This window comes from Nerophis lumbriciformis, linkage group LG01 (genome assembly GCF_033978685.3).
Source record: "Nerophis lumbriciformis linkage group LG01, RoL_Nlum_v2.1, whole genome shotgun sequence".
Classification (NCBI taxonomy): domain Eukaryota; kingdom Metazoa; phylum Chordata; class Actinopteri; order Syngnathiformes; family Syngnathidae; genus Nerophis; species Nerophis lumbriciformis.
The window spans coordinates 71,432,268-71,457,658 of NC_084548.2; the positions used below are offsets into that span (position 1 = coordinate 71,432,268).

General features: G+C 36.6%; 1 protein-coding gene across 3 annotated transcripts in view; it reads left to right on the plus strand.

Moving 5' to 3' along the window:
* nfatc2a (nuclear factor of activated T cells 2a) overlaps nucleotides 1-25,391 on the plus strand; it is a 76,511-nt gene that overhangs the window by 11,972 nt on the left and 39,148 nt on the right. Inside the window, exons 1-5 of one of the 3 annotated variants that reach the window (XM_061972439.1) lie at nucleotides 374-792; nucleotides 6,217-7,144; nucleotides 8,348-8,516; nucleotides 14,481-14,683; nucleotides 19,074-19,246. In XM_061972439.1, the coding sequence (XP_061828423.1) occupies nucleotides 696-792; nucleotides 6,217-7,144; nucleotides 8,348-8,516; nucleotides 14,481-14,683; nucleotides 19,074-19,246 (1,570 nt within the window). In that variant the 5' untranslated portion in view covers nucleotides 374-695. Of the gene's footprint in view, nucleotides 1-373; nucleotides 793-6,216; nucleotides 7,145-8,347; nucleotides 8,517-14,480; nucleotides 14,684-19,073; nucleotides 19,247-25,391 lie in introns of those variants that run through there. The other 2 variants (XM_061972447.1, XM_061972453.1) reach the window with 2 other exon arrangements.

Sequence of the window (25,391 nt, forward strand, 5' to 3'; positions counted from 1 at the left end):
TATTAATACATTGATTTAAATGAGTATGCATTTTAAAACACATTAAAACTATTTTAAAAAATGACAAATTGGCTGCTATTGTCACTCTTTTGGGGGATTAAAAAATAAATAAAAGTAAAACCAATGAACATTTATTTTAATGAGTGTGAATTTAGAAAATGCCATTTACCTTATTTATGTTAGAAAAATAACCTGACATAAATGTGAATAATTGTGTGGATTTATAATGTAATTTATCAGAAATTATTTATTTATGTGTCGAAAAATATGTCAATCATTTTGAATAATTATTTGTGGTATTTATTGTGTTTTTTTTTTTTTAATGCTGTCCAACCTAATATAGCAGTAGTAGTATAACATCCTAATATAGCAGTAGTAGTATAGCAATAGCTGTTGTGGATTGAGCAGCACGTGGTGGCTGGTGTAGGTTCGGTTGGCTGGTGTAGGTTCAGTTGGCAGGTGAGGCGTGTTGTGGAAGTCTTGGCGGAGGTAATGTTTTAAAATAGAAAGGAGGAGGAGTAGGAGGAGGATGTGTGCGTGATGACAATAGTTCCGCCTTGACGCGCAAAGGAGTGATAACAGGAAACATGCACACGCCTCCTCTTCCCTTCTGAGCTTTTTTTTTTTCTCTTTCTTTTTAATGATTACTTTTCGGCCTCCTCGCCGCTTTCTGCCGGGGTGACGACGTCAGCCAGATGAGCTCTTTGTACCAGCAGCAGCTGAGCGATGGCGAGCTGGACTTTAACATCTTGTTTGAATATGAAACACCTGCTGCGGGAGGACCGGGCCAAGGTGGGTCGGCTGGGCGACGGTCCTGGTGGGAATTGAGCGGGTTGGCGTGGAGGCGACGTGTATACAAGATGAGAGTTGGCAGGAAGTTACTTTGAAGTCTGAAATATAACACACTCGGTATTTTTATACAAAGTGGAACCATGCTGCTGGTTCAAGCTTTATTGTGTGGACAGGCATTGTTTAAAATCTCATTTTAACTGTCATTTAAGTGTAAAAAGAAGTTAATCCCTATTAATACATGTATACATAGAAATAGTCTGTTCCTGAGTCAAACTGTGGCCATCATAAAGCTTTATTATGTGTACAGGCAATGTTTTCAATCTCATTTTAATATTTTTAACTGTCATTTAAGTGTAAAAAGAAGTTAATCCCTATTAATGTAGAATAATAGTCTGTTCCTGAGTCAAACTGTGGCCATCATAACGCTTTATTATGTGTACATGCAATGTTTTTGATCTCATTTTAACATTTTTAACTGTCATTTAAGTGTAAAAAGAAGTTAATCCCTATTAATGTAGAATAATAGTCTGTTCCTGAGTCAAACTGTGGCCATCATAAAGCTTTATTATGTGTACAGGCAATGTTTTCAATCTCATTTTAGTATTTTTAACTGTCATTTAAGTGTAAAAAGAAGTTAATCCCTATTAATGTAGAATAATAGTCTGTTCCTGAGTCAAACTGTGGCCATCATAAAGCTTTATTATGTGTACAGGCAATGTTTTCAATCTCATTTTAACATTTTTAACCATCATTTAAGTGTAAAAAGAAGTTAATCCCTATTAATGTATAATAATAGTCTGTTCCTGAGTCAAACTGTGGCCATTATAAAGCTTTATTATGTGTACAGGCAATGTTTTCAATCTCATTTTAACATTTTTAACTGTCATTTAAGTGTAAAAAGAAGTTAATCCCTATTCATGTATAATAATAGTCTGTTCCTGAGTCAAACTGTGGCCATCATAAAGCTTTATTATGTGTACAGGCAATGTTTTCAATCTCATTTTAATATTTTTAACTGTCATTTAAGTGTAAAAAGAAGTTAATCCCTATTAATGTATAATAATAGTCTGTTCCTGAGTCAAACTGTGGCCATCATAAAACTTTATTATGTGTACAGGCAATGTTTTGAATCCCATTTTAACATTTTTAAACTCTCATTTAAGTGTAAAAAGAAGTTAATCCCTATTGATAAATATATTTATATAAATTGTGGCCATCATAAAGCTTTATTATGTGTACAGGCAATGTTTTCAACCTCATTTTAACATTTTTTTAACTCATTTAAGTGTAAAAAGAAGCTAATCTCTCTATTAATACATGTATACATAGAAATAATAATAATAATAGTCTGTTCCTGAGTCAAACTGTGGCCATCATAAAGCTTTATTATGTGTACAGGCAATGTTTTCAACCTCATTTTAATATGTTTAAGTGTAAAAAGAAGTTAATATCTATTAATGTATAATTCATATTTTGGCACTTGATGCATGTTACAGTTAGCATTTTAGCATGCTAGCCTTTTTTAGCTAATTTTGTAGAAAGACATCAGTCATATTGTTGGTACGTGATGCGTGCTAACATTAGCATGCTAGTATTTTAAACAACCTTTTCAATTACACACCTCAGAGTAATACATTTTGTTACAGTTAGCATTTTAGCATGCTAACATTATTTTTTTTTTTTAGCTAATTTCCCAGGTATACACCTCAGCGTCAAATATTTTGTTACTTGACGAATGACACCTTTTAACATGTATTTTGGCGCTAGATGCACGTTACAGTTAGCATTTTAGCATGCTAACATTAGCTTTTTCAGCTAATTTCCCAGGTATACACCTCAGCGTCAAATATTTTGTTACTTAACGAATGACAACTTTTAACATGTATTTTGGCACTTGATGCATGTTACAGTTAGCATTTTAGCATGCTAGCTTTTTTTTAGCTAATTTTATGGATAGACCTCAGTGATATTTTGGTACTTGATGCGTGCTAACATTAGCATGCTAGCATTTTAAACAACATTTTCAGTTACACACCTCAGAGCAATACATTTTGGCGCTTGATGCATGTTACAGTTAGCATTTTAGCATGCTAGCCTTTTTTTTAGCTAATTTGGTAGACAGACTACAATATTTTGGTATTTCATGCATGCTAACATTAGCATGCTAGCATTTTAAACAACATTTTCAGTTACACACGTCAGAGTAATACATTTTGTTACAGTTAGCATTTTAGCATGCTAGCTTTTTTTTAGCTATTTTTGTAGACAGACCTCAGTCATATTTTGGTACGTGATGCGTGCTAACATTAGCATGCTAGCATTTTAAACGACATTTTCAATTACACACCTCAGAGTAATACATTTTGGCACTTGATGCGTGCTAACCTTATCATGCTAGCATTTTAAACAACATTTTCAGTTACACACCTCAGAGCAATACATTTTGGCGCTTGATGCATGTTACAGTTAGCATTTTAGCATGCTAACATTAGCTTTTTTTAGCCAATTTCCCAGGTTTACACTTCAGCGTCAAATATTTTGTTACTTGACGAATGACACCTGTTAACCTGTATTTTGGCGCTTAACGCATGTTACAGTTAGCATTTTAACATGCTAGCTTTTTTTAGCTAATTTTGTAGACAGACCTCAGTCATATTTTGGTACTTGATTTGTGCTAACATTAGCATGCTAGCATTTTAAACAACATTTTCAGTTACACACCTCAGAGTAATACATTTTGTTACAGTTAGCATTTTAGCATACTAGCTTTTTTTTAGCTAAATTTGTAGACAGACCTCAGTCATATTTTGGTACTTGATGCGTGCTAACATTAGCATGCTATCATTTTAAACAACATTTTCAACTACACACCTCAGAGTAATACATTTTGGCGCTTGATGCATGTCACAGTTAGCATTTTAACATGCTAACATTAGTTTTTTTTAGCTAATTTCCCAGGAATACGCCTCAGCGTCAAATATTTTGTTACTTGACGAATGATACCTTTAACATGTATTTTGGCGCTTGATGCGTGTTACAGTTAGCATTTTAGCATGCTAGCTTTTTTTTTAGCTAATTTTGTAGATAGACCTCAGTCATATTTTGGTACTTGATTTGTGCTAACATTAGCATGCTAGCATTTTAAACAACATTTTCAATTACACACCTCAGAGTAATACATTTTGGCGCTTGATGCATGTTACAGTTAGCATTTTAGCATGCTAACATTAGCTTTTTTAGCTAATTTCCCAGGTATACACTTCAGCGTCAAATATTTTGTTACTTGACGAATTACACCTTTTGACATGTATTTTGGCGCCTGCTGCATGCTACAGATAGCATTTTAGCACATTAAGATTACAGTTCGCATTTTAGCATGTTAATATTAGCATGCTAACTTTTTAAGCTAATTTCCCAGGTATACACCTCAGCGTGAAATATTTTGTTACTTGAGGAATGACACCTTTTAAGATGTATTTTGGCGCTTGATGCATGTTACAGTTAGCATTTTAGCATGCTAAGATTACAGTTAGCATTTTAGCATGTTAATATTAGCATGCTAACTTTTTGAGCTAATTTCCCAGGTATACACCTCAGCGTCAAATATTTAGTTACTTGAGGAATGACCCCTTTTAACATGTATTTTGGCGCTTGATGCATGCTACAGATAGCATTTTAGCACATTAAGATTACAGTTAGCATTTTAGCATGTTAAGATTAGCATGCTAACTTTTTTAGCTAATTTCCCAGGTATACACCTCAGCGTGAAATATTTTGTTACTTGACGAATGACACCTTTTAAGATGTATTTTGGCGCTTGATGCATGTTACAGTTAGCATTTTAGCATGCTAATATTACAGTTAGCATTTTAGCATGTTAAGATTAGCATGCTAACTTTTTTAGCTAATTTCCCAGGTATACACCTCAGCGTCAAATATTTAGTTACTTGACGAATTACACCTTTTAACATGTATTTTGGCGCCTGATGCATGCTACAGATAGCATTTTAGCACATTAAGATTACAGTTAGCATTTTAGCATGTTAATATTAGCATGCTAACTTTTTTAGCTAATTTCCCAGGTATACACCTCAGCGTCAAATATTTTGTTACTTGACGAATGACACCTTTTAACATGTATTTTGGCGCCTGATGCATGCTACAGATAGCATTTTAGCACATTAAGATTACAGTTAGCATTTTAGCATGTTAATATTAACATGCTAACTTTTTGAGCTAATTTCCCAGGTATACACCTCAGCGTCAAATATTTTGTTACTTGACGAATGACACCTTTTAACATGTATTTTGGCGCCTGATGCATGCTACAGATAGCATTTTAGCACATTAAGATTACAGTTAGCATTTTAGCATGTTAATATTAGCATGCTAACTTTATTAGCTAATTTCCCAGGTATACACCTCAGCGTCAAATATTTTGTTACTTGACGAATTACACCTTTTAACATGTATTTTGGCACTTGATGCATGCTACAGATAGCATTTTAGCACATTAAGATTACAGTTAGCATTTTAGCATGTTAAGATTAGCATGCTAACTTTTTTTAGCTAATTTCCCAGGTATACACCTCAGCGTGAAATATTTTGTTACTTGACGAATGACACCTTTTAAGATGTATTTTGGCGCTTGATGCATGCTACAGATAGCATTTTAGCACATTAAGATTACAGTTAGCATTTTAGCATGTTAATATTAGCATGCTAACTTTTTTAGCTAATTTCCCAGGTATACACCTCAGCGTCAAATATTTTGTTACTTGACGAATTACACCTTTTAACATGTATTTTGGCGCCTGATGCATGCTACAGATAGCATTTTGGCACATTAAGATTACAGTTAGCATTTTAACATGTTAATATTAGCATGCTAACTTTTTTAGCTAATTTCCCAGGTACACACCTCAGCGTCAAATATTTTGTTACTTGACGAATTACACCTTTTAACATGTATTTTGGCGCCTGATGCATGCTACAAGTAGCATTTTAGCACATTAAGATTACAGTTAGCATTTTAGCATGTTAATATTAGCATGCTAACTTTTTTAGCTAATTTCCCAGGTATACACCTCAGCGTGAAATATTTTGTTACTTGACGAATGACACCTTTTAAGATGTATTTTGGCGCTTGATGCATGTTACAGTTAGCATTTTAGCATGCTAAGATTACAGTTAGCATTTTAGCATGTTAAGATTAGCATGCTAACTTTTTGAGCTAATTTCCCAGGTATACACCTCAGCGTGAAATATTTTGTTACTTGACGAATGACACCTTTTAAGATGTACTTTGGCGCTTGATGCATGTTACAGTTAGCATTTTAGCATGCTAACATTAGCTTTTTTTTAGCTAATTTCCCAGCCTGAAACACTTGAAGGTAGTAATTGTTTCCTCCTCCCCCCCTGCAGATGACCCCAATCTGGCGTCGCACAAGCTCCTCAGTCCCGAGTCGGAGCAGGCCTTCCCCCTGGAGGAGGTCTCCCCGTACGCCAGCATCAAGTCCTGCAGCCGCGCCTACATCCAACACAACGCCGAGGTCCTGCCGGGTTACGACAGCCAGGAGGGGCGGAGCTACCTGGACGGCGCCCGGCCCGCGGTCTTGGCCTTGAGCCCGCGCATTGAAATCACTCCGTCGCGGGAGCACTACATCCACGCCGGGGACTCCCAGCAGAACCAGCACCCCAGCGTCCACAGCCCCCGACCCACCCTCACCGTGCCGGGCCACGAGAGCCTGTCTTACCGGGAGCCCCAGTGCCTGAGCCCCGCCAGCAGCAACTCCTCCACCAGCTGGCACTCGGAGAGCTACTCCCCCTGGGCGTCGCCCTGCGTCTCCCCCGGCAGCGGCCACAACGACCTGTGCCCGCGCCTGCAGAACATCCACGCTGGCTCGCCCCGCACCTCCCCGGGCACCTCGCCCTGCGCCGGCCTAGCCGAGGACGGCTACCTGGGAGCGTGCTCGCCCTCCCCGCGCCCCGGCTCTTGCTCCGGCTCCCGCTCCACCTCCCCGCAAGGCAAACGCACCTACGACATGTACAAGAATCCTTCCTTGGTGCCCGGGATCCGCTCCCGCAGTCCGTCCCCGCACGGGGGCCAGGAGGACCACGGCATGGCGGCCAACTACACGCCGGGCGGTCCGAATGAGGCCGTGAACGGTTTCGGCAGCTGTCTGCCTACTAAGATAGTCAAGACCTCCAACCAGGTCTACACCCTGTACCCGGAGCACCACAGTGAGGGGAACTACTTGGTGTCATGTGACCAGGACTTAAAGCCCGCCCCGGAGCCGTTCTTTGTCATCCCGCCCATCTGGCCCAAGCCGCTGGTCTCCAGCATCTGCAGGTGACTTGGAAAGAAATCCACAAAAAAAAAAAAAAAAATTGTTTTTAAATAGTAAAAAAATTGAAATAAAATCTAAAAATTTTTACAAAAAATGTATATATATATATTTTTTTTAAATAAAAATAAGATAAATTAAATAATAATAATACAAAAATTAAAAAAAAACAATTAAACAAAAAAAAAGAAAAACAAATAATAAAAAAATTTTTTTTAAATGTTTTGAAAAAAATAATACAATAATGGAAATAAAATAAAAAAATTATATATATTTTTTTAATCAAAATAAAATAAAATTACAAAAATAAATTCATTTAAGAAAACAAAAAAAACAATTAAACAAAGCAAAAAATAAAAACAAATAATAAAAAAATTAAAAACATTTTTTTTTACAAAAATAATAAAAAAATGTAAATAAAAAAATATTATTACAAAAAATGATATATTTCTTTTTTTTTAATAAAAATAAGATACAATTAAAATAAATAAATACATTAAAATAATTTTTTTTAAATTAAACAAAAAATAAATAAAAAAAGAAAAACTAATAATAAAAATAATACAAAAATAATAATACAAAAATAAATAATTTTTAAAAAATAAAAATAAGATAAAAAAAAATATATATAAAATACAAATAAATAAACAACTTAAAGCGGTATAGCTCGGTTGGTAGAGTGGCCGTGTCAGCAACTTGAGGGTTGCAGGTTCGATCCCCGCTTCCGCCATCCTAGTCACTGCCGTTGTGTCCTTGGGCAAGACACTTTACCCACCTGCTCCCAGTGCCACCCACACTGGTTTAAATGTCACTTAGATATTGGGTTTCACTATGTAAAGCGCTTTGAGTCACTAGAGAAAAGCGCTATATAAATATAATTCACTAAAAAAACAAATAAAAATAAGATACATTTTTATTTTTTTTATTTTTATATATATGTATATATATATATATATATATATATATATATATATATATATATTATTTTTTTTTAATTATTAGTTTTTTTGTGTCCTGTCCAGCTTCTCAGGCAAATCATATAGTTGATGTAGGTGCCCAAATAAGATAACATTTAAAATAATAATAATACATTTAAAAATTAATGAATAAAAAAAAAATAATAATAATAAATAAATAAATAAAGGGAAGAAATCCACCTCCCTGACACATCCCAGTCCTAATCTGTGGTTTTACTTTTTTGGGGCCAGCATCCCGGTGGCGTCCCTGCCCCCTCTGGAGTGGCCCATGCCGGGCCGCACGGACCACTACCAGCTCCACATCGAGGTGCAGCCCAAACCGCACCACAGAGCTCACTACGAGACCGAGGGCAGCCGAGGCGCCGTCAAGGCCCACACAGAAGGACATCCCGTGGTGCAGGTACCAGCAGACGCCATTTCCTGCTGCTTTCATTCAGCCTTTTCTCCTCGAGTCTTTCCTTTATGATCATTTCAAATAGACAATAATAATGAATCATATTCGGTACTATACCACCTCTAAAAAGTACCGCTGTTATAAAGGTTAAGTTATAACACTGAAACACCCTCAGGAAGAGGTGCTTTAAGACATGGCTAGCTAGCTAGCAGCTAACGTCCCTCCGCAGTGTTTTAGCTATTTCTAAATCACTAATCCTCGCCTCCATGGCGTCAAAAAAAGGATGTTTCTTACAAGTATCATTATCACTGGAGGACGAGGAATAGCTAAACATGCTTCACTACACACCGTAGGAGGATACAATAGCTCACCCGCGTCACAATGTAAACAAACGCCATGGGTGGATCTACACCTGACATCCACTGTAATGATACCAAGTACAAGAACGTATCTAGTCGATACTACTATGATTACACCGATATCTTCTTTCGTTTAAAAAAAATTCATATCATGTTTATAAATTCATGGACACTTGTATGATCCTATAACTACTTGGTATCGGATCGATACCTATATTTGCAGTATCATCCAAAACTAATGTAAAGTATCCAAACAACAGAAGAATAAGTGATAATGACACTTGTAAGAAACCTACTTTAGGAGGCGAGGATTAGTGATTTAGAAGTAGCTAAAACACTGTGGATGGACGTTAGCCGCTAGCTAGCTAGCCATGTCTTAAAGCAGCTCTTCCTGAGGGTGTTTCAGTGTTATAACTTCACCTTTATCTTTACTTTTTAGGCCAAAATGCGTCCGTTCTCCCTTTTCTGTCTACACACTGTGTCTGCTTGTAAGTACTCTGTGTGCGCGCGCTGCCGAACATGCTCCTCTGCTCGTAAAACCAGCAATGTCATGTTTCATGCCCGTTAGAAAAATAAATAAATAAATATTAAGAATTTGTACTTTTTCAAACAGGGTATAGTACCGTTTTTGATTCATTAGTACGGCGATACTATACTAGTACCGGTATACCGTACAACCCTAATGAGCACCAAGGTCTGTCATCTCCCTGGCTTGGACATGATATCATTTCCACCTGCCTCCGGCAAAATGTAAAAAGAACAAAAACATATTTGGGACTTTTGGAGTTTTTCCTTGCCTGAAAATGTGTCCATTCTCCCTTTTCTGTCTACAAACTGTGTCTGCTTGTAAGTACTCTGTGTGTGTGTGCGCTGCCGAACATGCTCCTCTGCTCGTAAAACCGGCAATGTCATGTGTCATGCCCGTTAAAAAAAATAAAATAAAAATATTGAGAATTTGTACTTTTTCAAACAGGGTATAGTACCATTTTTGATTCATTAGTACGCCGATACTAAGGGAGATGATAAGGTTTGATAATGAACAAATAGTATTGGTATAAAATTTTTAAAAAGTCATTTTTGTGTAAACGGGACGAGTCCTTCCCCCCCCAATTAGTGTGCGAAAAGGCCACCATTTTTGTGTTTTAATCAGCATTTTGCGTGAAAACGAGGCCAACTAACCCTTCCAGTTCTCAGTGTTGACTCTTTTTCGCATCTTTTCCACTCCCCTGCGAAGAGAGTTCTGCCCCAGTGGCTGCACTCCTTCACCCCACTTTACTTTTCCTAGTCATGACTCACTGCGCCTGCACGTTGCCGTGACAACCACCCCCCCTTCCACCCCCCCTGTCCATGACCAGGGCGATGGAGTCCGGCCCGTCGCCATAGTTACTTGGAAAGATTGTTCCAAAGATGCGATGTGTCACTCTCTGGAGAGGACAGACGTGTTTATAAGTCAACATGTTCTCAGTTCTGGTTCTTCGTACCAGGTTGGCGTTTTTAAAAAAAAACAAAAAACCTTGTGGTGGTTTCCTCACTCAAAGGTTTCAAAACGTCAGAAGTTTCTGCTTCTCACACGAGGCACTTCATAAAATAATTGGATGTTATTTGTCTGCTTGTCTGCTCGATTTATGAACTTGTTTGGTTCTTGCACAGGGTTCGCTAAATTTTTTTTCATTATACACATTTTTCCATAAGATATAATGTAAATATGAATAATGGCTTGCAGCCTCCACCAAAATCCATATTTTAGTGAAGGTTTCTACACTTTATACTCAATATGTACGCCAAACAAACATAACAAGTCTCTTTATTAACGAGCCATAACGACAAAAAAAATTCTATAAAATAAAAACAAATAATAAATAATAATCTACAATAATATAAAGAAAATACATTTGTATCAAGTTAAAAATAAAATGATTAAAAATTTAGTGTCACTTTAAATTTATAAAATTTTATACAGATTTTTTTAAAATAAATACGTACAATATAGTAAATTATTTGGCAATTTAAATTGTTTAAGTTTATATTAAAAGGTACAATGAATAAATCATTCCAAGCGCTAAAATACGGAGCCCCTAAAGGGACTTTGGGGAAAAAAAATGTTTTATTATTTTTTTTATTTTTTTTTTTAGACATGTATCTCATGCGCACGAGAAGCTTTTTATAAAATTATAAAAAAAAAATTTTTTTAATTATAATAATTTTTTTTTTTTTTTTTAGACATGTATTTCATGCGCACGAGAAAAAAATTATAAAAAAATGTTTTCCCCCCAAACGAGATACATGTCTAAAAACATGTCTAAAAAAAATAAATAAATAAATAAAATTATGAAATTTTTTTTCCCCCCATGTCCCTTTAGGGGCTCCGTACTAAACTACTATGAAATATATATTTAAAAAAAAAAATGGGCCTGCTGCAATGCAAGCAGGCCCATAATGTTATTCCTCGTACTTCAACTTTTATTATTATGGTTCCGCACGTTTCTCTTACGATTAATACGAGACGGAGCGGCCAACTGACCCCCACATATGTTATACCGTCGGAAAGGTTTCACTTTAAGTTGGCAGCATTTCGTGTTACCATGGTGATGCTATTAGATGTAATGTAAATATGAATAATGGCTTCCAAAACTCCATATTTTAGTGAAGGTTTCTACACTTTATACACAATATGTACGCCAAACAAGCATAACAAGTCTCTTTATTAACAAGCCAAAACGACAAAAAAACAACCTATTTAATCACATAAATAAATAATATTCTACAATAATATAAAGAAAATACATTTGTATCAAGTTCAAAATAAAATGGTTAAAAATATTGTTTACCTTATATTTAGAAAATTGTATACAGATTTTTTTAAATAAATATGTACAATATAGTAAATTATTTGGCAATTTAAATTGTTTACGGTTATATTAAAATGTATAATGAATCAATCATTCCAAGCGCTAAACTACTATGAAATATTTATTTAAAAAAAAAATAATGGGCCTGCTGCAATGCAAGCAGGCCCATATTGTTATTCCTCGTACTTCAACTTTTATTATTATGGTTCCGCACGTTTCTCTTACGATTAATACGAGACGAAGCGGCCAACGAACCCCCACATATGTTATACCGTCGGAAAGGTTTCACTCGCGCCTACGGGGGTACTTTAAGTTGGCAACATTTCGTGTTACCATGGTGACGCTATTAGATATAATGTAAATATGAAGAATGGCTTCCAGCCTCCACAAAACTCCATATTTTAGTGAAGGTTTCTACACTTTATACACAATATGTACGCCAAACAAACATAACAAGTCTCTTTATTAACGAGCCAAAACGACAAAAAAAAAAACTCTATACAATCACATAAATAAATAATATTCTACAATAATATAAATAAAATACATTTATATCAAGTTCAAAATAAAATGGTTAAAAATGTAGTTTAGCTTATATTTAGAGAATTTTAAACAGATTTTTTTAAATAAATGCGTACAATATAGTAAATTATTTGGCAATTTAAATTGTTTACGGTTATATTAAAAGGTACAATGAATAAATCATTCCAAGCGCTAAACTACTTTGAAATATTAAAAAAATAATAATAATGGGCCTGCTGCAATAAAAGCTGGCCCATATTGTTATCCCTCGTACTATAACTTTTATTATTATAGCTCCGCATGTTGTCTTACGATTAATACGAGACGGAGCGGCCAACGAACCCCCACATATGTTATACCGTCGAAAAGGTCTCACTCGCGCCAACGAGGGTGTTTTAAGTTGGCAACATTTCGTGTTACCATGGTGACACTATTCACGAATATTAAAAAAAATGGGCCAAATGAATGGGTACATACCCTTCTAATGGACGATTGCTCTGAGACAAACGCCAAAAAGACAAGATTAGCTCCTCTTGTAGCTCAGCCATGCTTTCACATAGCTCAGTGCTTAACGTCTCATTTTGTTCACACACTTGTCTACTTTCGACACAAGCTAACTGATAGCATGCTAACGTAAATACAGTCTACTATACGGCATTATTCACATGTGAATAATATAAATACAGTCTATTATACAGCATTATTCACATGTGAATAATATAAATACAGTCTATTATACAGCATTATTCACATGTGAATAATATAAATACAGTCTATTATACAGCATTATTCACATGTGAATAATATAAATACTGTCTATTATACGGCATTATTCACATGTGAATAATATAAATACAGTCTATTATACAGCATTATTCACATGTGAATAACATAAATACAGTCTTTTATACAGCATTATTCACATGTGAATAATATAAATACAGTCTATTATACAGCATTATTCACATGTGAAGAACATAAATACAGTCTATTATACAGCATTATTCACATGTGAATAATATAAATACAGCCTATTATACAGCATTATTCACATGTGAATAATATAAATACAGTCTATTATACAGCATTATTCACATGTGAATAATATAAATACAGTCTATTATACGGCATTATTCACATGTGAATAATATAAATACAGTCCATTATACGGCATTATTCACATGTGAATAATATAATTACAGTCAATTATACAGCATTATTCACATGTGAATAATATAAATACAGTCTATTATACAGCATTATTCACATGTGAATAATATAAATAAAGTCTATTTTACAGCATTATTTACATGTGAATAATATAAATACAGTCTATTATACGGCATTATTCACATGTGAATAATATAAATACAGTCTATTATACGGCATTATTCACATGTGAATAATATAAATACAGTCTTTTATACAGCATTATTCACATTAGAATAACATAAATACAGTCTATTATACAGCATTATTCACATGTGAATAATATAAATACAGTCTACTATACGGCATTATTCACATGTGAATAATATAAATACAGTCTATTATACAGCATAATTCACATGTGAATAATATAAATACAGTCTATTGTACATCATTATTCACATGTGAATAATATAAATACAGTCTATTATACAGCATTATTCACATGTGAATAACATAAATACAGTCTATTATACAGCATTATTCACATGTGAATAATATAATTACATTATACATGTACAGTCAAAAGGAACATATGCATTATACAGCCTGATGGCTGTCGGTTTGAAGGACGCGTCAAAACTTTAGAAATAAAAAGTGTTTCTTGCCTTCCTGTCGGTCGTTTTTTCTTAATAATGAGCTCACAAGCCCCTCGGGTGCCGTGAATGTCAATCAAGTGACGAAAGTGACGATTGATGATCGCTAATTTTTAGGTCTTTTTTTTTTTTTTTAATGCCTGTCTGGCGATGGACTGACACACCCTCCGCCATCGACACACCCCTTAAGAAAATGGAAACAAAATGTCCTGTGTGCAGATTCACTTCATGTTTAACCACAAACTGGTTAAACATGATGTGTGCAATTTAATGCTGTCATGTCACGCTTTGTTGACCAACCTTGCGCAACCTTTTGTGTGTGTGTGTGTGTGTGTGTGCGTGTGTGTGTGTGTGTGTGTGTGTGTGTGTGTGTGTGTGTGTGTGTGTGTGTGTGTGTGTGTGTGTGTGTGTGTGCGTGTGTGCGTGTGCTTGCAGCTGCGAGGCTACAAAGGCAAAGAGCCGCTCGGCCTGCAGATCTTCATCGGCACGGCGGACGAGCGCATCCTCAAGCCGCACGCCTTCTACCAGGTGCACCGCATCACCGGCAAGACGGTGACCACCAACAGTTTTGAGAAGGTGGTCCACGGCACCAAAGTCCTGGAGATCCCCCTGGAACCCAAGAACAACATGAGGGCAATGTGAGATTGTTATTGTTATTATTATTATTATTATTATTGTGAGAAGCCGCTGTTAATAATAATGCTTTTTACCTGAAAAAAAGTGACTCAGACATCCATCCATCCATCCATCCATCCATTTTCTACCGCTTGTCCCATTTGGGGTCGCGGGGGGTCGCTGGATAACAAAAAAAATAGTTTTGAGCTACATGCTAAAATGTTAGCATGTAGCTTAAAACTTTTTTTTTTTACAATTTATACACATTCACATGTGAATAACATAAATACAGTCTATTATACGGCATTATTCACATGTGAATCATTTAAATACAGTCTATTATACAGCATTATTCACATGTGAATAACATAAATACAGTCTATTATACGGCATTATTCACATGTGAATAACATAAATACAGTCTATTATACGGCATTATTCACATGTGAATAATTTAAATACAGTCTATTATACGGCATTATTCACATGTGAATAACATAAATACAGTCTATTATACGGCATTATTCACATGTGAATCATTTAAATACAGTCTATTATACAGCATTATTCACATGTGAATAATTTAAATACAGTCTATTATACGGCATTATTCACATGTGAATAACATAAATACAGTCTATTATACAGCATTATTCACATGGGAATAATATAAATACAGTCTATTATACAACATTATTCACATGTGAATAATATAAATACAGTCTATTATACAGCATTATTCACATGTGAATAACACAAATGCAGTCTATTATACAGCATTATTCACATGTGAATAACACAAATGCAGTCTATTATACAGCATTATTCACATGTGAATAACATTGTCCCATTTGGGGTCGCGGGGGGTCGCTGGATAACAAAAAAAATAGTTTTGAGCTACATGCTAAAATGTTAGCATGTAGCTCAAAACTATTTTTTTTTTACAATTTATACACATTCACATGTGAATAACATAAATACAGTCTATTATACGGCATTATTCACATGTGAATAATTTAAATACAGTCTATTATACGGCATTATTCACATGTGAATAACATAAATACAGTCTATTATACAGCATTATTCACATGTGAATAACATAAATACATGCCTATTATTATTATAATAATAATAATTATTATTATTATTATTATAATTATTATATTATTCATATGTGAACAGACTGTATTTATATTATTCACATGTGAATAATGCTGTATAATAGACTGTATTTATGTTATTCACATGTGAATAACATTATACAGCATTATTCACATGTGAATAATATAAATACAGTCTATTATACGGCACTATTCACATGTAAATAATATAAATACAGTCTATTATACGGCATTATTCACATGTGAATAATATAAATACAGTCTATTATACAGCATTATTCACATGTAAATAATATAAATACAGTCTATTATACGGCATTATTCACATGTGAATAATATAAATACAGTCTATTATCCGGAATTATTCACATGTGAATAACATAAATACAGTCTATTATACAGCATTATTCACATGTGAATAATATAAATACAGTCTATTATACGGAATTATTCACATGTGAATAATGCTGTATGATAGACTGTATTTATAATGCTAGGCTAGCAACACTAGCGTAGCTGTATGCGTTAGACGCTAACATCACATTTTAACATAATGCTCGGCTAGCAGAATTCGCATCGCTATGTTAGCTACATGCTAACTAACTTTACATTTTAACATTGGTAAATAAAAAGAGAATACAACAAATCCTTTTCAACTTATATTCAATTGAATAGACTGCAAAGACAAGATATTTCATGTTCACACTGGTAAACGTTGTTATTTTTTGCAAATATTAGCTCATTTGGAATTTGATGCCTGCAACATGTTTCGAAAAAGCTGGCACAAGTGGCAAAAAAGACTGAGAAAGGCAAGGAAATGCTCATCAAAGACTTATTTGGAACATCCCACAGGTGATCAGGCTAATTGGGAACAGGTGGGTGCCATGATTGGGTATAAAAGCAGCTTCCATGCAACAAGGATGGGGCGAGGGTCACCGCTTTGTCAACAAATGCCTGAGCAAATTGTTTAAGAACAACATTTCTCAACCAGCTATTGCAAGGAATTTAGGTATTTCACCATCTACGCTCCGTAATATCATCAAAAGGTTCGGAGAATCTGGAGAAATCACTGCACGTAACATTGAATGCTTGTGACCTTCAATCCCTCAGGCGGTACTTCATCAAAAAGCGACATCAGTGTGTAAAGGATATCACCACATGGGCTCAGGAACACTTCAAAAAAACACTGTCAGTAACTACAGTTGCTCGCTACATCCGTAAGTGCAAGTTAAAACTCTACTATGCAAAGCCAAAGCCATTTATCAACAACACCCAGAAAGGAAAAAGAACCATCCGGATTGTTCTAGGCGCAAACTGTAAAAGCCAGCATGTGTGATGGTATGGGGGTGTATTAGTGCCCAAGACATGGGTAACTTACACATCTGTGAAGGCACCATTAATGCTGAAAGGTACATACAGGTTTTGGAGAAACATATGTTGCCATCCAAGCAACGTTACCATGGACGCCCCTGCTTATTTCAGCAAAACCAAGGTCGGGTGGGGCAGTACAAGTACCTGGGAGTCCATTTGAACAGCAGAGTGGACTGGAAGGACAACTGCAGAGCTGTATATAAGAAGGGCATGAGCAGACTCTTTTTCCTGAGGAAGCTTAGGTCCTTTAATGTGTGCAGCAAGCTGTTGGAGATATTTTATCAGTCTGTTGTGGCAAGTGCACTGTACTTTGCAGTGGTTTGTTGGGGGAGCAGCACCAGCAAAAGGGACTCAAACCGGATTGAGTTGGAGGCGTTTGTGTCAGTGAGGGACAGGAGGACACTGGACAAACTGCCCGCCATCATGGACAATCCTGCCCACCATCATGGACAATACTGTCCACCATCAAGGACAATCCTGCCCACCATCATGGACAATACTGTCCACCATCAAGGACAATCCTGCCCACCATCATGGACAATACTGTCCACCATCAAGGACAATCCTGCCCACCATCATGGACAATCCTGTCCACCATCAAGGACAATCCTGCCCACCATCATGGACAATTCTGCCCACCATCAGGGACAATACTGCCCCCCAAAATGGACAATCCTGCCCACCATCATGGACAATCCTGCCCACCATCAAGGACAAACCTGCCCACCATCATGGACAATCCTGTCCACCATCATGGACAATCCTGCCCACCATCATGGACAATACTGTCCACCATCAAGGACAATCCTGCCCACCATCATGGACAATCCTGCCCACCATCATGGACAATACTGTCCACCATCAAGGACAATCCTGCCCACCATCATGGACAATCCTGTCCACCATCAAGGACAATCCTGCCCACCATCAAGGACAATACTGCCCCCTATAATGGACAATCCTGCCCACCATAATGGACAATCCTGCCCACCATCATGGACAATACTGTCCACCATCAAGGACAATCCTGCCCACCATCAAGGACAATCCTGCTGACCCACCCACTCCACCAGACAATATACTGTAATATTGTACATGGTAATTGTTATATATTGTATATATGATATAGACATAATATAACATATTATGTATATATTCGTATATATGTTATATTTTATATCGCTATATTTAGTCTATTTATACCTGCATTGTCCTTTCCATCCTTACACTTTCCATCATTGTAACTGAGCTACTGTGTGGAACAATTTCCCATGTGGATCATTAAAGTTTGTCTAAGTCTAAGTCCAAGACAATGCCAAGCCACGTGTTACAACAGCGTGGCTTCATAGTAAAAGAGCGCGGGTACTAGACTGGCCTGCCTGTAGTCCAGACCTGTCTCCCATTGAAAATGTGTGAAGGCTAAAATATGAGAAGAACAACTTAAGCTGTACATCAAGCAAGAATGGGAAAGAATTCCACTTCAAAAATGTGTCTCCTCAGTTCCCAAACCTTTACTGAGTGTTGTTAAAAGGAAAGGCCATGTAACACAGTGGTGAACATGCCCCTGTGACAACTTTTTTTGCAATGTGTTGCTGCCATTAAATTCTAAGTTAATGATTATTTGCAAAAACAAAGTGTGAACATGAAATATCTTGTCTTTGCAGTCTATTCAATTGAATATAAGTTGAAAAGGATTTGTTGTATTCTCTTTTTATTCAACGTGACAACTTCACTGCTTTTGGGGTTTTTTGGAACTGGAGTGTTTTTTGCAAGTATTTCAAACAATTGGAGGATGGAAACTTGGTTATTTTCCACTTTTTAAAGCATCTACGGTTGGAAATACAAAACTGAGTTTCTGTGAGATGTTTGATGCTATTTGGTCGTGCCAGCATGGTCATGCCTGTCCTGTTCCTCGCAGCATCGACTGCGCCGGCATCCTGAAGCTGCGTAACGCCGACATCGAACTGCGGAAGGGCGAGACGGACGTGGGGCGTAAGAACACGCGTGTCCGCCTGGTGTTCCGCGTGCACATACCCCAGCCTGGAGGACAGCTGGTCTCTCTCCAAGTGGCCTCGCATCCCGTCGAGTGCTGTGAGTATTTTTGCTAAGTTTTTTTTTTTTTTGAACAAAATTCCGTGCAAAAGCCGGAAAAAAAATAATAAAAAAAATTCAAATGAGAGGACGGCGCTCTAAGACGTCTTTATGCTGCAGGGTGATTTATTTAGTGCAGCGTTGCCCACGTCCAAGTGTGTGTACACACGCCTTATTAAAGCCGCCGCTGTAATCAAAAGGCAAACAAGGACTCCTTTTTCATCCTGCCAAACATTCCTGTTGGCATTGACGCGTGACGCAAAAATTTGCTTTTATGGCCGTCATTTCCTGTCTGCGTACTGCTGCGGGGGAAAAAAAGTCCGGACAGTAGTCGCTACCTGCGTGTGGTGACAACATCTGTCTGGTGCAAAGGTTGTTTGTTGTCGGGCACCTCCACTCTTAATTGTGTCATGTTGCACCTTTAGCATGTTATCTCACTCTTAATTGTGTCATGTTGCACCTTTAGCATGTTATGTAACTCTTAATTGTGTCATGTTGCACCTTTAGCATGTTATGTCACTCTTAATTGTGTCATGTTGCACCTTTATCATGTTATGTCACTCTTAATTGTGTCATGTTGCACCTTTAGCATGTTATGTCACTCCTAATTGTGTCATGTTGCACCTTTAGCATGTTATGTCACTCTTAATTGTGTCATGTTGCACCTTTTTCATGTTATGTCACTCTTAATTGTGTCATGTTGCACCTTTAGCATGTTATGTCACTCTTAGTTGTGTCATGTTGCACCTTTAGCATGTTATGTCACTCTTAATTGTGTCATGTTGCACCTTTAGCATGTTATGTCACTTTTAATTGTGTCATGTTGCACCTTTAGCATGTTATGTCACTCCTACTTGTGTCATGTTGCACCTTTAGCATGTTATGTCACTCCTAATTGTGTCATGTTGCACCTTTAGCATGTTATGTCACTCTTAATTGTGTCTTGTGGCACCTTTAGCATGTTATGTCACTCTTAATTGTGTCATGTTGCACCTTTAGCACGTTATGTCACTCTTAATTGTGTCATGTTGCACCTTTAGCATGTTATGTCACTCTTAATTGTGTCTTGTGGCACCTTTAGCATGTTATGTCACTCTTAATTGTGTCATGCTGCACCTTTAGCATGTTATGTCACTCTTAATTGTGTCATGTTGCACCTCTAGCATGTTATGTCACTCTTAATTGTGTCATGTTGCACCTTTAGCATGTTATGTCACTCTTAATTGTGTCTTGTGGCACCTTTAGCATGTTATGTCACTCTTAATTGTGTCATGTTGCACCTTTAGCATGTTATGTCACTCTTAATTGTGTCATGTTGCACCTCTAGCATGTTATGTCACTCTTAATTGTGTCATGTTGCACCTTTAGCATGTTATCTCACTCTTAATTGTGTCATGTTGCACCTTTAGCATGTTATGTAACTCTTAATTGTGTCATGTTGCACCTTTAGCATGTTATGTCACTCTTAATTGTGTCATGTTGCACCTTTATCATGTTATGTCACTCTTAATTGTGTCATGTTGCACCTTTAGCATGTTATGTCACTCCTAATTGTGTCATGTTGCACCTTTAGCATGTTATGTCACTCTTAATTGTGTCATGTTGCACCTTTTTCATGTTATGTCACTCTTAATTGTGTCATGTTGCACCTTTAGCATGTTATGTCACTCTTAGTTGTGTCATGTTGCACCTTTAGCATGTTATGTCACTCTTAATTGTGTCATGTTGCACCTTTAGCATGTTATGTCACTTTTAATTGTGTCATGTTGCACCTTTAGCATGTTATGTCACTCCTACTTGTGTCATGTTGCACCTTTAGCATGTTATGTCACTCCTAATTGTGTCATGTTGCACCTTTAGCATGTTATGTCACTCTTAATTGTGTCTTGTGGCACCTTTAGCATGTTATGTCACTCTTAATTGTGTCATGTTGCACCTTTAGCACGTTATGTCACTCTTAATTGTGTCATGTTGCACCTTTAGCATGTTATGTCACTCTTAATTGTGTCTTGTGGCACCTTTAGCATGTTATGTCACTCTTAATTGTGTCATGCTGCACCTTTAGCATGTTATGTCACTCTTAATTGTGTCATGTTGCACCTCTAGCATGTTATGTCACTCTTAATTGTGTCATGTTGCACCTTTAGCATGTTATGTCACTCTTAATTGTGTCTTGTGGCACCTTTAGCATGTTATGTCACTCTTAATTGTGTCATGTTGCACCTTTAGCATGTTATGTCACTCTTAATTGTGTCATGTTGCACCTCTAGCATGTTATGTCACTCTTAATTGTGTCATGTTGCACCTTTAGCGTGTTATGTCACTCTTAATTGTGTCATGTTGCAGCTTTAGCATGTTATGTCACTCTTAGTTGTGTCATGTTGCACCTTTAGCATGTTATGTCACTCTTAATTGTGTCATGTTGCACCTTTAGCATGTTATGTCACTCTTTTAATTGTGTCATGTTGCACCTTTAGCATGTTATGTCACTCTTAATTGTGTCATGTTGCACCTTTAGCATGTTATGTCACTCTTAGTTGTGTCATGTTGCACCTTTAGCATGTTATGTCACTCTTAATGGTGTCATGTTGCACCTTTAGCATGTTATGTCACTCTTAATTGTGTCATGTTGCACCTTTAGCATGTTATGTCACTCTTAATTGTGTCATGTTGCACCTTTAGCATGTTATGTCACTCTTTTAATTGTGTCATGTTGCACTTATAGCATGTTATGTCACTCTTAATTGTGTCATGTTGCACCTTTAGCATGTTATGTCACTCTTAGTTGTGTCATGTTGCACCTATAGCATGTTATGTCACTCTTAATTTTGTCATGTTGGCACCTTTAGCATGTTATGTCACTCTTAATTGTGTCATGTTGCACCTTTAGCATGTTATGTCACTCTTAATTGGGTAATGTTGCACCTTTAGCATGTTATGTCACTCTTAATTTTGTCATGTTGCACCTTTAGCATGTTATGTCACTCTTAATTGTGTCATGTTGCACCTTTAGCATGTTATGTCACTCTTAATTGTGTCATGTTGCACCTTTAGCATGTTATGTCACTCTTAGTTGTGTCATGTTGCACCTTTAGCATGTTATGTCACTCTTAATTTTGTCATGGTGCACCTTTAGCACGTTATGTCACTCTTAATTGTGTCATGTTGCACCTTTAGCATGTTATGTCACTCTTAATTGTGTCTTGTGGCACCTTTAGCATGTTATGTCACTCTTAATTGTGTCTTGTGGCACCTTTAGCATGTTATGTCACTCTTAATTGTGTCATGCTGCACCTTTAGCATGTTATGTCACTCTTAATTGTGTCATGTTGCACCTCTAGCATGTTATGTCACTCTTAATTGTGTCATGTTGCACCTTTAGCATGTTATGTCACTCTTAATTGTGTCTTGTGGCACCTTTAGCATGTTATGTCACTCTTAATTGTGTCATGTTGCACCTTTAGCATGTTATGTCACTCTTAATTGTGTCATGTTGCACCTCTAGCATGTTATGTCACTCTTAATTGTGTCATGTTGCACCTTTAGCGTGTTATGTCACTCTTAATTGTGTCATGTTGCAGCTTTAGCATGTTATGTCACTCTTAGTTGTGTTATGTTGCACCTTTAGCATGTTATGTCACTCTTAATTGTGTCATGTTGCACCTTTAGCATGTTATGTCACTCTTTTAATTGTGTCATGTTGCACCTTTAGCATGTTATGTCACTCTTAATTGTGTCATGTTGCACCTTTAGCATGTTATGTCACTCTTAGTTGTGTCATGTTGCACCTTTAGCATGTTATGTCACTCTTAATGGTGTCATGTTGCACCTTTAGCATGTTATGTCACTCTTAATTGTGTCATGTTGCACCTTTAGCATGTTATGTCACTCTTAATTGTGTCATGTTGCACCTTTAGCATGTTATGTCACTCTTTTAATTGTGTCATGTTGCACTTTTAGCATGTTATGTCACTCTTAATTGTGTCATGTTGCACCTTTAGCATGTTATGTCACTCTTAGTTGTGTCATGTTGCACCTATAGCATGTTATGTCACTCTTAATTTTGTCATGTTGGCACCTTTAGCATGTTATGTCACTCTTAATTGTGTCATGTTGCACCTTTAGCATGTTATGTCACTCTTAATTGGGTCATGTTGCACCTTTAGCATGTTATGTCACTCTTAATTTTGTCATGTTGCACCTTTAGCATGTTATGTCTCTCTTAATTGTGTCATGTTGCACCTTTAGCATGTTATGTCACTCTTAATTGTGTCATGTTGCACCTTTAGCATGTTATGTCACTCTTAGTTGTGTCATGTTGCACCTTTAGCATGTTATGTCACTCTTAATTTTGTCATGGTGCACCTTTAGCATGTTATGTCACTCTTATTTGTGTCATGTTGCACCTTTAGCATGTTATGTCACTTTTAATTGTGTCATGTTGCACCTTTAGCATGTTATGTCACTCCTAATTGTGTCATGTTGCACCTTTAGCATGTTATGTCACTCTTAATTGTGTCATGTTGCACCTTTAGCATGTTATGTCACTCTTAATTGTGTCATGTTGCACCTTTAGCATGTTATGTCACTCTTAGTTGTGTCATGTTGCACCTTTAGCATGTTATGTCACTCTTAATTGTGTCATGTTGCACCTTTAGCATGTTATGTCACTCTTAATTGTGTCATGTTGCACCTTTACTGGTGTTATGTCACTCTTAATTGTGTCATCTTGCACCTTTAGCATGTTATGCCACTCTTAGTTGTGTCATGTTGCACCTTTAGTATGTTATGTCACTCTTAATTGTGTCATGTTGCACCTTTAGCATGTTATGTCACTCTTTTAATTGTGTCATGTTGCACCTTTAGCATGTTATGTCACTCTTTTAATTATGTCATGTTGCACCTTTAGCATGTTATGTCACTATTAATTGTGTCATGTTGCACCTTTAGCATGTTATGTCACTCTTTTAATTGCGTCATGTTGCACCTTTAGCATGTTATGTCACTCTTAATTGTGTCATGTTGCACCTTTAGCATGTTATGTCACTCTTAATTGAGTCATGTTGCACCTGTAGCATGTTATGTCACTCTTAATTGGGTCATGTTGCACCTTTAGCATGTTATGTCACTCTTAATTGTGTCATGTTGTACCTTTAGCATGTTATTTCACTCTTTTAATTGTGTCATGTTGCACCTTTAGCATGTTATGTCACTCTTAATTGAGTCATGTTGCACCTGTAGCATGTTATGTCACTCTTAATTGGGTCATGTTGCACCTTTAGCATGTTATGTCACTCTTAACTGTGTCATGTTGCACCTTTAGCATGTTATGTCACTCCTAATTGTGTCATGTTGCACCTTTAGCGTGTTATGTCACTCTTAATTGTGTCATGTTGCACCTCCAGCATGTTATGTCACTCTTAATTGTGTCATGTTGCACCTTTAGCATGTTATGTCACTCCTAATTGTGTCATGTTGCACCTTTAGCATGTTATGTCACTCTTAATTGTGTCATGTTGCACCTTTAGCATGTTATGTCACTCTTAGTTGTGTCATGTTGCACCTTTAGCATGTTATGTCACTCTTAATTGTGTCATGTTGCACCTTTAGCATGTTATGTCACTCTTAATTGTGTCATGTTGCACCTTTATCATGTTATGTCACTCTTAATTGTGTCATGTTGCACCTTTAGCATGTTATGTCACTCTTAATTGTGTCATGTTGGCACCTTTAGCATGTTATGTCACTCTTAATTGTGTCATGTTGCACCTTTAGCATGTTATGCCACTCTTAGTTGTGTCATGTTGCACCTTTAGTATGTTATGTCACTCTTAGTTGTGTCATGTTGCACCTTTAGCATGTTATGTCACTCTTAATTGTGTCATGTTGCACCTTTAGCATGTTATGTCACTCTTAATTGTGTCATGTTGCACCTTTAGCATGTTATGTCACTCTTAGTTGTGTCATGTTGCACCTTTAGCATGTTATGTCACTCTTAATTGTGTCATGTTGCACCTTTAGCATGTTATGTCACTCTTAATTGTGTCATGTTGGCACCTTTAGCATGTTATGCCACTCTTAGTTGTGTCATGTTGCACCTTTAGCATGTTATGTCACTCTAAATTGTGTCATGTTGCACCTTTAG